General features: G+C 41.7%; 1 protein-coding gene across 1 annotated transcript in view; it reads left to right on the forward strand.

Annotated features, from left to right (window-relative positions):
* The window catches only part of cited1 (Cbp/p300-interacting transactivator, with Glu/Asp-rich carboxy-terminal domain, 1), a 6,926-nt gene extending 2,308 nt beyond the window's left edge, over positions 1-4,618 (forward strand). Inside the window, exon 2 of the mRNA XM_032499456.1 lies at positions 2,988-4,618. Coding sequence (XP_032355347.1) covers positions 3,008-3,583 — 576 coding nt within the window. The 5' untranslated portion in view covers positions 2,988-3,007 and the 3' untranslated portion in view covers positions 3,584-4,618. The remainder of the gene's footprint in view (positions 1-2,987) is intronic.
* The last annotated feature ends 7,501 nt before the right edge of the window (positions 4,619-12,119 follow it).

Genomic DNA, 12,119 nt, shown 5'->3' on the forward strand with positions numbered 1-12,119 from the left:
AAGAATGTGTGCAGTTTTTATGTGTTTGTGTGTCCTGGACTCAATGTGCTGGAAAACTGTTGAGCAGAGGCACCATGTGCAGGCTGGCCCTGACAGTAATCAGTCAATGAATAATGAGCACACACACACACACACACACACACACACTCTTACAGACCTGCCATTGACAGCTGTTTGGTATCTTTGTGTGTGTGTATATATGTGTTTGTGTGTGTGTGTGTGTGTGTGTGTATTAACTCTATCAGTGGAGTGCAGCTGCATGCCTGCCTGTAGCAATTATCTTCTCGCTAAATAGGAGCCAGTGCTGGAAGGAGGGGCAGAGAGGGAGAGGGAGAGGGAGAGGGAGAGAGAGATACATACAATAAGTGATTAACTTACTCAAAGGATAGCCGTGTGTGTGTATGTGTGTTAAGGCACACATGCTGTTTGAACTGTATGTATGTAATATAAACCAGCTCTGGGACTTTAACATGAGCATCTGCAAGAGGATTTGAGACACACACACACACACACACACACACACACACACACACACTAAAAACAGACTTTTTCTCAAAGACGTTGGTCAGTGTGTCAGGGTTTACACAACTCTTTTTTTCACACGCACACACACACACACACACCTAAAAAAACTCTCACTGGCACCCACAGGCCTTCTCCCCGCAGCCTTTCATGGTTAGTTTGCTGCCCAATAGGTCAGGAGGAAAAGCAGACATCAAGCGAATGCACACAGTCTCAAACACATGGAGTCACGTGTCCGTCCAGTCCCCAGGCTCGGCTTGTTGCATACAGTCATGACTTGAGTGATTTGAAGACGCCATTGTTGTTGCGGTCCGAAGCAGCCACAAGTTTATCAGGAAACACTACGTAATGACCACTTAAGTTATTTGTCATCGTGTTTAGTGAGCAAATGTTTTCAGAGGTGAAGGGAGTATTCAGATCCTTTACTTAAGTAAAATAACTTGACAAAAGTGTCAAATTATCACTGTCATTTTTCTTTCTTTTTTTTAACCATGCATTAATATTGAATGGAAATACAGTGCTTTTCTCCCAGCTGACATTTAGCTTGGTCTATCTTTAAATGTTTGCAAAATTATTCAGTTCATTAAATCTGGACAATTCGATGTAACCCAGCAACCAAATGTAGATCAGCAGGAAAGTCCCTGCCACCAAACAATGGAGATATCAAGCAAACTTTACAGCCCAGTGACTCCGCTACCATAATGTGAAGCAATCATACTCCTTATGTATCTCATGCATCGCTGTTGTTGCCATAACAACAGAGTGGAAACTCGCACATGTGCAAGCATAAAAAAACAAATTGATTCACACCTGTGTGTGTGTAATGTTTCTAGCTGGAGCAGTTTTTAAAAAAAAAACCCGCATCACTCAAAACTGGTAAAGAGCATCTCCAGTTTTTAAATGTAAATAAATGCATACACATAGTGAGCAGGTTCATTTAGTACAGCAGAATGTGAACTGCCTAGAAAGAAATGTTCAAAGGTGTACACATATTACAGATATGAGATAAAGAAGTCGCCCCAAAAGCCTCCAAAATGTGACAACTTTTGATTTGGGCATTTTTTAATTTACCAGTCTTTCTGCTTAATGTGTGTCCAAGCATGTGTTGAATACTTTGACCTGTCCTTACTGAGAGACAGCTGCAAAGATCAGTAACTCTCTCACACAGTATCTGTCTGTTGAATATAAAGCTAGAGCCCGACGATTATTACATTACATTTGTTACGGCTCCCATCTTAACGGGCCAGGTCGTAACAACATTACATGTCATTTAGCTGATGCTTTATTCCAAAGCAACTTCCAATTAAGTGCTTTCAACCTTGAAGGTGCAAACTCCAGACAACAAGTAGTAAGTGCAAGTAGATTAGCCATGAATAAGCAAAACTACAAAGAGCCATATGAAAGAGCAGCTTGAAGTGTGTATGTATGTGTCTATCTATCTATCTATCTATCTATCTATATACGTGTATCTATCTCTATCCGAGGTGCAGTTTATTAGCTTAGCACAAAGAACGGAAGCAGAGGTACACAGCTGTTCTGGCTCCCTTCAGCTTTTGTAAAGATAAGATAAGATAATTTGTTTATTAGTCCCCAATGGGGAAATTACTGTACTGCACTCTGTTACACACTTTTTGTTAGTACTCACACACAGGCCTGAAATACACACACATGCTCAGGACCTATACATGCACTATACATGGAGAGATGTCAGAGTGAGTGGGCTGCCAGCTGAACCAGCGCCCTGAGCGGTCGGGGGGGGTACGGTGCCTTGCTCAAGGGCACCTGGCAGTGCCCAGGAGGTGAAGTGGCATCTCTCCAGCCACCAATCCACACTCCCAACTTTTGGGTCCATACGGGGATTTGAACCAGTGACCCTCCGGTTCCCAACCCAACTCCCTATGGACTGAGCTACCCTATGGACTTTGATTAAACAAATGATATAAAAAAAAGATAAACTGTGTTTAATAGTGAGCTTTAGAGCTGCTAGTAGGGACATTTTTCAACTTTTGACAAGCTAAGCTAAGCTAATGCTGACTGTAGCTTCATAGTTGGCAGATACACACGAGAGTGGCATTGAACTTCTCATGTAACGCTCGGCAAGAAAGCTAATAGATTTCCAAAAATGAGTTGCCCATCCAAACATTAATTCATGCCACCAAATCAATTCCCAGTTTTCTGCGTGCATCTGGTTTAAACTGTGATGTGAGTTTTAATGTCAAATGAAGAGGTTCTGTGTAAGTAAGATAAAATAGAAATGAGACCATAGAGCAGACCATGCTACAATAAAAAAAAAAACGGATTTAGCGTTGGTTTATATGAGATCATCGAATCCTATTGAGTTACCTCTTGTCTTTAAAAACATCTAGCCTATTGGAGGAGAGGGCCTCTGTTGAGCTAACAAGCATATGTCGTCCTCATGTCCCAGTTTGATGACATTGCATAACATCTCCCATTTCTTCCTGTAGGCTCTGGTGTTTTCCTGGTGATGACCTCACTGCTGTTTCCTGGCAACGCCCACGCTGCGATGAAGGACCTCTCTTCTTCCTCCAATCCTCTCAGCTCCCTGCTCCACTACCCGTCCTCCAAAACCTCTGTCGTGCCGTTCTCCCCATCCGCCGGCGCTGCCACCTCGCCCGGGTCCACGCTGTCGTCGGTGCCGCTCTCCAAACCACAGCCCTTCTGCCTCCAGACGGGGCCGCACCTCCTCGCCAGCATGCAGCTGCAGAAGCTCAACTCGCACTACCAGAACCTCGCCGGAGCTTCTGCCGGACACCCAGCACCCGGTGGCGCTCAAAGGGGCTTCAGTGCCTCGCCTCTGGGCACGGGAAACCAGCTTCTGGGGCCGTCTGGAGGCCTCGGCGGAGGGGGGCTGGGCGTCGGCATCGGCATGGGGAACCAAAGCTCCGGCGCGGGTGGAATAATCGACTTTGACCCCGTGGACGAGGAGGTTCTCATGTCGCTGGTGGTAGAGCTGGGTTTGGACCGAGCCAACGAGCTGCCCGAGCTCTGGCTGGGTCAGAACGAGTTTGACTTCATGTCAGACGTGCCGGCCGGGTGCTGACCTATGAGAAAAGAAACCACTGAGATCCGTAGGTAGCGGCGGAATTGATTGACAAAGGGAGCAAAGACTTTCTCTCCTCTGTTTTGTTGTTCTCTTTCCTCCCTTTCTTGGTTGATAAAATGAGGAAACGGAAGAGACGCTGAGCGATTAAAAGAAAGACACTAGAGGCATACTCTTGTTTCTATTTTGCGTTCATACGTGTGCACACAGACTGATAAAAGCAAAAAAAGACAGCTTGCTGTCAAACTTGTTTTGTCAAAGAGAGCAAACTGTTTTTCGCTTCATACAATCAGTGCATTTTTCTTTTCTTGGATGAAACTGGGGGTTGAAACCAACCTGACGGGATTAAGAAGTCTTTGGTTTTGGCTCATCACATTCTGATTTTTTTTTTTCTCCATTTCATTTAAAGAAAACAACAACAAAGCAGAAACGAGGACTCGTTCTGCCACTGCTCCGTCACGCTGGCTTAATAAAAACGATGTGGTTGGAGACGTTTCTAACCTTTTTTTTTGGATAAAAAAAAAAAAAAAGCAGTAAAGATGACATCGACACACCTATCCGACTTTCTTAGTTCTGTTCTCTCTCCATCAACTTAAGGAAGCACGACATTACGGGAGATTTGTGAAGGATGTCAAACACTACATTTCCTGTTTTCTTAACGGACAATATTAGACTCTGGTCTCACGGGAAAGAGACTCCTGTCCCTCGCCTTCACAAAGACCCTGATTGTCTGAGAACTGGTTATCTCAATGTACGTTTCTTTCCTTACCTTTTTTTTTTTTTTGTTTGAATTAAGTTCAACCAGTCGCATTCTCAGAACTTGTTATTTAAGACAGTGGCTGATATCCATCTGGACTTCTGGACAAGGAGCGCTTCTGTGGCGCGTCTATAATCGGTTCTACTTTTCTGAACATAATGAATTAGATCAAGGGATGGGGAATCTTTCGGAGCATGGGACCTGAATGGAGTAAATTGTTTCTTGCTCTGGAACACAGCCTCATTAAAACTCATTAAATCGAGGCCTTGTGAGTCGCCGAGACATGTTCATGTTTTTGTTTTCTGGCTCGCAGTGTAAGAACCACTGACCCGGGAGGTGTCAGTGATCTGGATAGCACTTCTCTCTTACGTTAAGGACACAAGGTCTTGTCAAACTTAATGCAATAACAGATTATTCTGATAACAGATTCATGTGCCCTTTTTTGTTGTTCCTCCTGTTCATTTACTTCACTTTTTGTTCAGCCACAACAGATAGTCCCTGATGAGGAAGCATGGTCTGTTGTGTCATCATTAGGCCTGGAGGCTGCTGTTTGCACACATTGCGGGGCAGACTTTGACCTGAATACACACTGTTGTTTGGTTTTAAGCACTGCGGGCTTTAGGATGATTGGAGTCGGACCAAAGTGAGCTAAACCTTTCACACCCTGCCACTACTTGCGGCTAACATTTTAGCGTGATTTTTTTAAACTTTTACTGTGTCTTAAATGCAGAGACAAACATCGTGACAAGCTAGCTGTGCCCCATTATTACGGAACCCACTGCAGTTCTAGGCAAGACCCGCCCTTCAATAACCTGTATGCACTACGTTTGGCCAGGCGTCCATGCTTGTGCGAGGTAATAGAACGCGATTTGTTCTGGTCCAATGGGCTATCCTCCTAACCTGAACTACCCAACCTCAACCAATCGGGCTGATTTGTAGAGCAGGTCTTGCCTAGAACTGCGGTGGGATCCATAATAACGCTGCTGTACCCCCTCTGGCAGCCATATTGGAAGTCCTCATGCTCTCTGGCTTCATTTGAACAGTTCTTTGTTTATATAGAATCAACCCCTCATGTAAATGGTGTTGTTTCTTGTTGCTGCAGACTTCAGTGGTTGAAAGAATCCCCAGGGGTTAAATTGACACCCATTACTCCACCCCCTGCTCACCTATAGGAGCTGTACTGTGCTGGTCCTGCTGTAGATGGGTGGATGTTAGCATGCGGGCTCTGACCTATGTATCTGTTGTGGTAAGACGAGACAGGGACTTGAACTGAGCGGCGGGAACACCTCACCTCAACCTGGTGTGCCTGTCTTCCTGTGCATTGTGGGTCTCCTCTTGGACCCCACACACGTGAAATTACACACCTGTACATATACAGTACAAGCACACAACTCACCCCCGTGGAAACACATACACACACAGAAACCCAACTATGTGCGGGCATACAAAGGCACCGAAATAAACACACACACACAGGAGCATGGGGATGGTATTACAGCAGGGAAAGGAGAGTAGCAACCCTGAAACAAGCACTTGTTCATTTACGCAGACGTGTGTGTGTGGATCTTAGACTGTATGCAAGTCTGAAAATGCAAGTGTGTGTGTGTGTGTGAGGGGAAACTATGAGCAGCAGGTAATCCGTCCACATGTAATCCCCTGGCAGAGGAAAAAACTTGCTGGGCCTCATTAATTTATAAAGATATAGAGAGGTCAGCTTACACACACACTCAGTTCCTCAACAAGCCGGCTATTTTCCCCTGCACACAAACACAGCTGCCTAATACCACTTTTTGATGTCGATTAGGGTCTTGGTTACAGTCAATGAACTTCCTTTTCTTTCTTTAATGAAACGCGAGAAGCAGCGATTAATGAAAACCCGATGAAGGAGTAATTTGACAGAGGGCTTTGCAGGATATTTTCCTCGCAACAAGCGCTTTATTGAAAGAAATGGAGATGCCTCTCATCAATTCCAAATCCAAAAGACAGACGCGCTGATTCCTCTCTTCCTCCGTCTCGTCGTCTAAGTGGGTCAAAATAAGAAGTCTTGGGTTTGTTTCAATCTACTCGACATTGTTTTAAAGTCCCTTTGTGTGAGTGCGTGCGTGCATTTGTGCGTGTGTGTTGTTTTGTGGTCTGTCGTTGATCCCAGCTAAGTGAATGTGGTTTTATTTTTTTATTTTTTTTGCTGTGTGAAGCAGATGGACGCCGCTTCCTCCCTCTTCTCCTCCTCCCCTGAGAAGTTGCCTGGTCGAGATGTTTGAATCGTCTGAGGGCTTTCATTTCCTTTTCCCCTTTACCCCCGATATTGCAGATTAACCTTTTGAACCTAAATATACCTCAGCTATTTGGTGTCCAATAACAAAAACTTAACTCCATGCAAAATATTCCTCATTTTGGTTTACATTTAAAAAGAGTAGGTGTGGAATGCCACACCTAAAACCTCACACCTAAAAACCAAATACAATCTTAAAGTCTGCCTTTTGCGTGTCTCAAGCTACAAATCCTAAACTTAATACCGATCATTGACATTATTGGGGTGGGCAAAATAATAGAAACACCTGTCAGTATAACACAGTATCATTTATCTACACCACAAACTGCAGCAACCAAGATGACCATACCGTTGAATCAAAAACAGTTTTAACACAAAATCAATATTACAACCTTCATGGAGGTAGAATTGATTCTAGGACACTTCTTTGAGCTCATCGCATTAGTTTATACCAAATAAACCGACAAACAATGTGTACGCTTATTTGCTAGATGAAAAGATTGATTCCACTTTCATGTTTGCACAGTAAATAAACTACAGCGGATTAGTTTAGCTCATCACAAAGGAAAACCGTTTACATTGGGTCGGTGTACGCAGAGCCGTTTCTTCCTATAGGCGGATTATGCGGATGCAAAGGGCTCCGCGCAGCAACAAGGGGGCCCCCATGCTGCAAGTTCAGCTTCAATTTATTTAGGGTGAAATAAATATGCAGGAAGCCTTCTTTGTTCTTAAAATAATTTGAAGAAACATGTAAAAAATCCTGCATCTGTTACATTTATTGACATAGAGGAGCCTCATTAACTTTTTAATTATTATTTTCTGTAGGTTTAAATTGCTTGGACCAACTTGAGATGTTTAATTTGAATTGAGAGAGTTTTTTTTTATGATGAATCTATTTTCCTCCTAAAGTGTAACAGACTGATGGATCTTTATGGTTCATGGTCCCCCCCCCCCCCCTTTCGTAGTTTGAGAAAATAGGGCCCCCCAAAGAGCATCTTGCATAGGGCCTGCCAAAAGCTGGAAACGGCCCTGAGCGTACACCTTCACGGTCCTGACAACAACGAAGTGGATTTACAGTTTCTCTGTGACAGCAGTGATTTGTTGCACACTCGGCCTTTGCCTCTGCCCCCCCCCCAGGGTCGTGAAAAATGTTCCAGCGCATCAAGGCCTGTGAAAACCTTCAACACGAGCAGTGATATATCTGTTTAAAGGTTGCTGTTACAAGGTTTCCTCTTTACAGTAATGAAAACGTTCGGCCACTGCTCTGCTGCCAGGTCTGCTTGTGAATATGAAGTAGACTCTGCACTGATTGATTCCTCTTTTCTTCTTCTTCTTCATCATATTTACTTTAAAATCTGTAGATTAAAGTCTTATTTTGTTGTTGGGTTTTTGCGGTCTCTTTTCCTTGTTTTTGTTTTTTTCTAATAATGAAATGAATACTATTCAAAGATGATTAAGCACTTTTGCTCACCGGCTCTCACTTGTACATCTATATGTATATGTAAATGACTGAAATCATATTAAAAAGAAGAAATGCTTGTATTTTTGTTACGGCTCTGAGTTTTGAGGGGAAAAATAAAGAAGGTGAAAACTGAGCTGGAGTGAATGTCATTTAAAAAGGCAGACAGGCGCTACAATATGCATGAAGTGATTTAGCTCACTGATGAATCTTTAATGTTTGACAAAAACCATATCAACAGATACATGTGCCATGAATAAAATAGTTTAAAACATGTAGTTACCAGTTAAGCGTACAGAATAATAGCCATGTATGTTTAAACAAAGATGATGAACGGTCAAAATATTTAATAAACTGGAGTTTCAACATCATTGGACAAGGCTTCCACCTGCTGGCATGTGAAGGTAAGTACACAAGTTGACAAAGTGGAAGGACATTAAATATGTACTAAGCATATAACTTTTCTTTTCTACACTATCTTATGGCTGATTACTTTACAATTTATTTTAGGTTTACTGGAAAAAAAACATTCAATTTGGTATAAGCAGTTGGTGATTTCTGTTGAAATTTGCTCCATTTGAGTAATTTGTTATTCATTTTGTACTGGAAACTATATTCTATATATACTGCATGTCAAAGTGTATGATTACTTTCTGGTTGGGGGTTGGGGGTGTGTCATACATATGGCCCATGGGCCAAAACTGGCCTGCCAAAGGGTCTGATCAGGCCCTCAGGATGATTTTACAATGTGTGAAAATTGCTGAGAAGTAATTAATTCAGATTCCAAATTTACCACTTTAATCTCAAAGAATATCAGAGTTCTTTTTCCGTCAATTTACCACTTTAATCTTAGAATTTCTGAGTTTTTCTCAGAATATTACTCCACCCTCCCAGGTCCGTGACATTATTATTTTTTCCTACATTGGCCTTAGAACGCTGTCGGAGCAGAAGCAACTTGAGTCAGAGAAACTCTGTGGCAGATAAAGTTTCAGGTCTTTCTGGAGTGGTTTACTGGTCTGGCCCACCTGAGATCCATAGGAGTATGCGGCCTAAAAACTAAAATGAGTTTGACACCCCTGCTTTAGACCGGTGGTTCTCAACCTGGAGGTCGGGACCCCCCAGGGGGTTGCGAGAAAATGTCTGGGGGGTCGCCAGATGGTTGAGGGAAAGAAAATGAAAAAACATTCTAGACCGGGAATTTTAGTGTATTATTTTTACTACTGTGTTGTTCTTTTTATATAAGTGTAGAGAATGTAGCTGGGGGTTAAAAGTCTGATAGGGTACTGGACTGTAAAAAGATTGGAAAACACTGTTGTAGACCATTTCTTTTGGCATGTTCAGCTGACCCCCTTTGCACTAACTAAAAGACGCTCTAGCTGTTGACTTGTACTGACTGACCAATCATGTGTTTCCCCCTAGAATTAGTGCCAAATCACACGTCTTATGAAATTATTAACAATTCAATCCAACAATTGACATGTAAAATAATCCACACACAGATACACATTTTGTTGGTATTTATTCAAGATTAAAGTTCAGTGACTTTAACATTAAAGATAAGAAGGATGCCACACAGAAAGAAGACTCACTACGAGTGTGTGTTCACTTATTAAAAATACTTTTTTCAGACTTTCTTTCCAGTCAAGCTGTCAAATCAGTGGTGGTGATGACGCAATGGATGTGACACAGTCCTTTGGTGTGGGACCATCAACCAATGTGTCCCTGAGCAAGACACTTAACACCTCTGACAAATATAGCAATTGTAAGTCACTTTGGAAAAAAGCATCAGCTAAATGACTTGTAATGTACAATCAGGTTCTCATCCGGTGTCAGACTTGCACAGGAACAGTGCTGCCATCCAGTGGTGATAGCAGAATTGCACAGAGCCATACTTAAAGGTCCCATGACATGGTCCTCATTTGATAGTTTTATATAGACCTTAGTGGTCCCCTAATACTGTATCTGAAGTCTCTTTTATATAGACCTTAGTGGTCCCCTAATACTGTATCTGAAGTCTCTTTTATATAGACCTTAGTGGTCCCCTAATACTGTATCTGAAGTCTCTTTTATATAGACCTTAGTGGTCCCCTAATACTGTATCTGAAGTCTCTTTTATATAGACCTTAGTGGTCCCCTAATACTGTATCTGAAGTCTCTTTTATATAGACCTTAGTGGTCCCTAATACTGTATCTGAAGTCTCTTTTATATAGACCTTAGTGGTCCCCTAATACTGTATCTGAAGTCTCTTTTATATAGACCTTAGTGGTCCCCTAAAACTGTATCTGAAGTCTCTTTTTATAGACCTTAGTGGTTCCTAATACTGTATTCGAAGTCTCTTTATATAGACCTTAGTGGTCCCCTAATACTGTATCTGAAGTCTTTTATATAGACCTTAGTGGTCCCCTAATACTGTATCTGAAGTCTCTTTTATATAGACCTTAGTGGTCCCCTAATGCTGTATCTGAACGTCCCTTACCCAAAATTCAGCCTCGGTGCACATTTACAGCCACTAGAAACAGTCCAAAAGTTAAGTATTCCTTGAATTTGTCCTTGCTTGAGTACATGAACATTCCACCACTGCTTACAAGGTGAAAAGTGAGACTACATTGAGGGAGCAAAACAGAATAAAAGAATAAAGAGACAAAATAAAACCATGATAATGAATATGAATATGACTACGGCAACAATAGCACACAATAAACAAAACAAAAAAGGTGTGCTAATAATTCATTAGCTGAATTCAGATGACTAATAAATAATGATCTGTTTTGGGCGTACAATGTAGAAAATGCACTTTTTAAAAGGAGGAATCTGGCTAAAATGTGTGTGTGTGTGTGTGTGTGTGTGTGTTTCAGAAAACAAAACGAGCCCCAGCTTTCATTACTGACATCAGCTGGACTTTATTATCATGCTCTACATCTGTAATATTGCTGCCTTTAGACAGCCAGTTTAAACAAAAGTGACCCTTATTCCTTCAACTTTTGTAATATGACTCCAGAAATGTGTCTTCAATCCTATAAAACTTCCTGGATTGAGTGGTTAGTACAACAGTATTTGTAAAGAAGTGGGTCAGGAAATTAAAGTTGAGAAAACGTAGACGGGTCCCAGACTTGCTGACGGTTACAGGCCGCGTTGCTGAGCTCCTCCATATCTCTGAAAGGTTAAAAGACTGTTAATATATATGCAGTCTACGGCCACAACACTGCCATGAAAAACAGACTCGGAAGATCCTTTTTAAGAAAATAAATCCAAGTGGGTCTCCAGAGATAAATGTGTGAATACACACAGGAGGAGCATTTTAATTCAGTATATTTAGATTTGTCCTGGGGTTTGGGATTTGTTCCTGCAGCCTGGGAGACGCAAAGATGCCTTCAGAGAGAGAGAGAGAGAGAGAGAGAGAGAGAGAGAGAGAGAGAGAGAGAGAGAGATATGGCATGTGTGCATCAGTTGGTGTTATTTGGCAGAATAAGGCAAAAACCCAGTGGGAGTCATCTCCATGAGTGTAAACAGGACTCTTCCTGCAACATGACTTGTCCTGACCAGGACAGTCTAAAACAGAGAGACAGTAGATGCACCAGAAGCAGCACAGCTAAATGGAACGTATATGTGATATCAAAAATGTTAAGCTTTATCATTCATGTGCAGAAACATGGCCCTATTGTTTATTTCAATGCATTCAGCTCAAATAATCAACTGGACAGTTATTTCTGCATGGTGCATACATTACCTCTATTTATATGTTTTCATAATATATGTATATTTCAAATTTAAAAAATCAAGTTTGAACATCAATGAAGAAATCAGAAACAAGTCTACTGCCAAGTAGGTTTTCACATAGACAGAATTTGCCATGGTTTTGTGGTGTATTACTATTAATACAACTCCCACAAAAGTGTAAAATTTCAAAAACTATATTTTTGAAATTTTAATATGTCAAAATACATTATGTTGATATAGTAGCTATATTAAGATATGTCTTACATAGTATACAGAACACGATCGATAATTATTTGGTATTTATATTGCGACTTTTAGTACTTTTGTCCC

The sequence above is a fragment of the Etheostoma spectabile genome, chromosome 19 (assembly GCF_008692095.1).
Source record: "Etheostoma spectabile isolate EspeVRDwgs_2016 chromosome 19, UIUC_Espe_1.0, whole genome shotgun sequence".
NCBI lineage: Eukaryota > Metazoa > Chordata > Actinopteri > Perciformes > Percidae > Etheostoma > Etheostoma spectabile.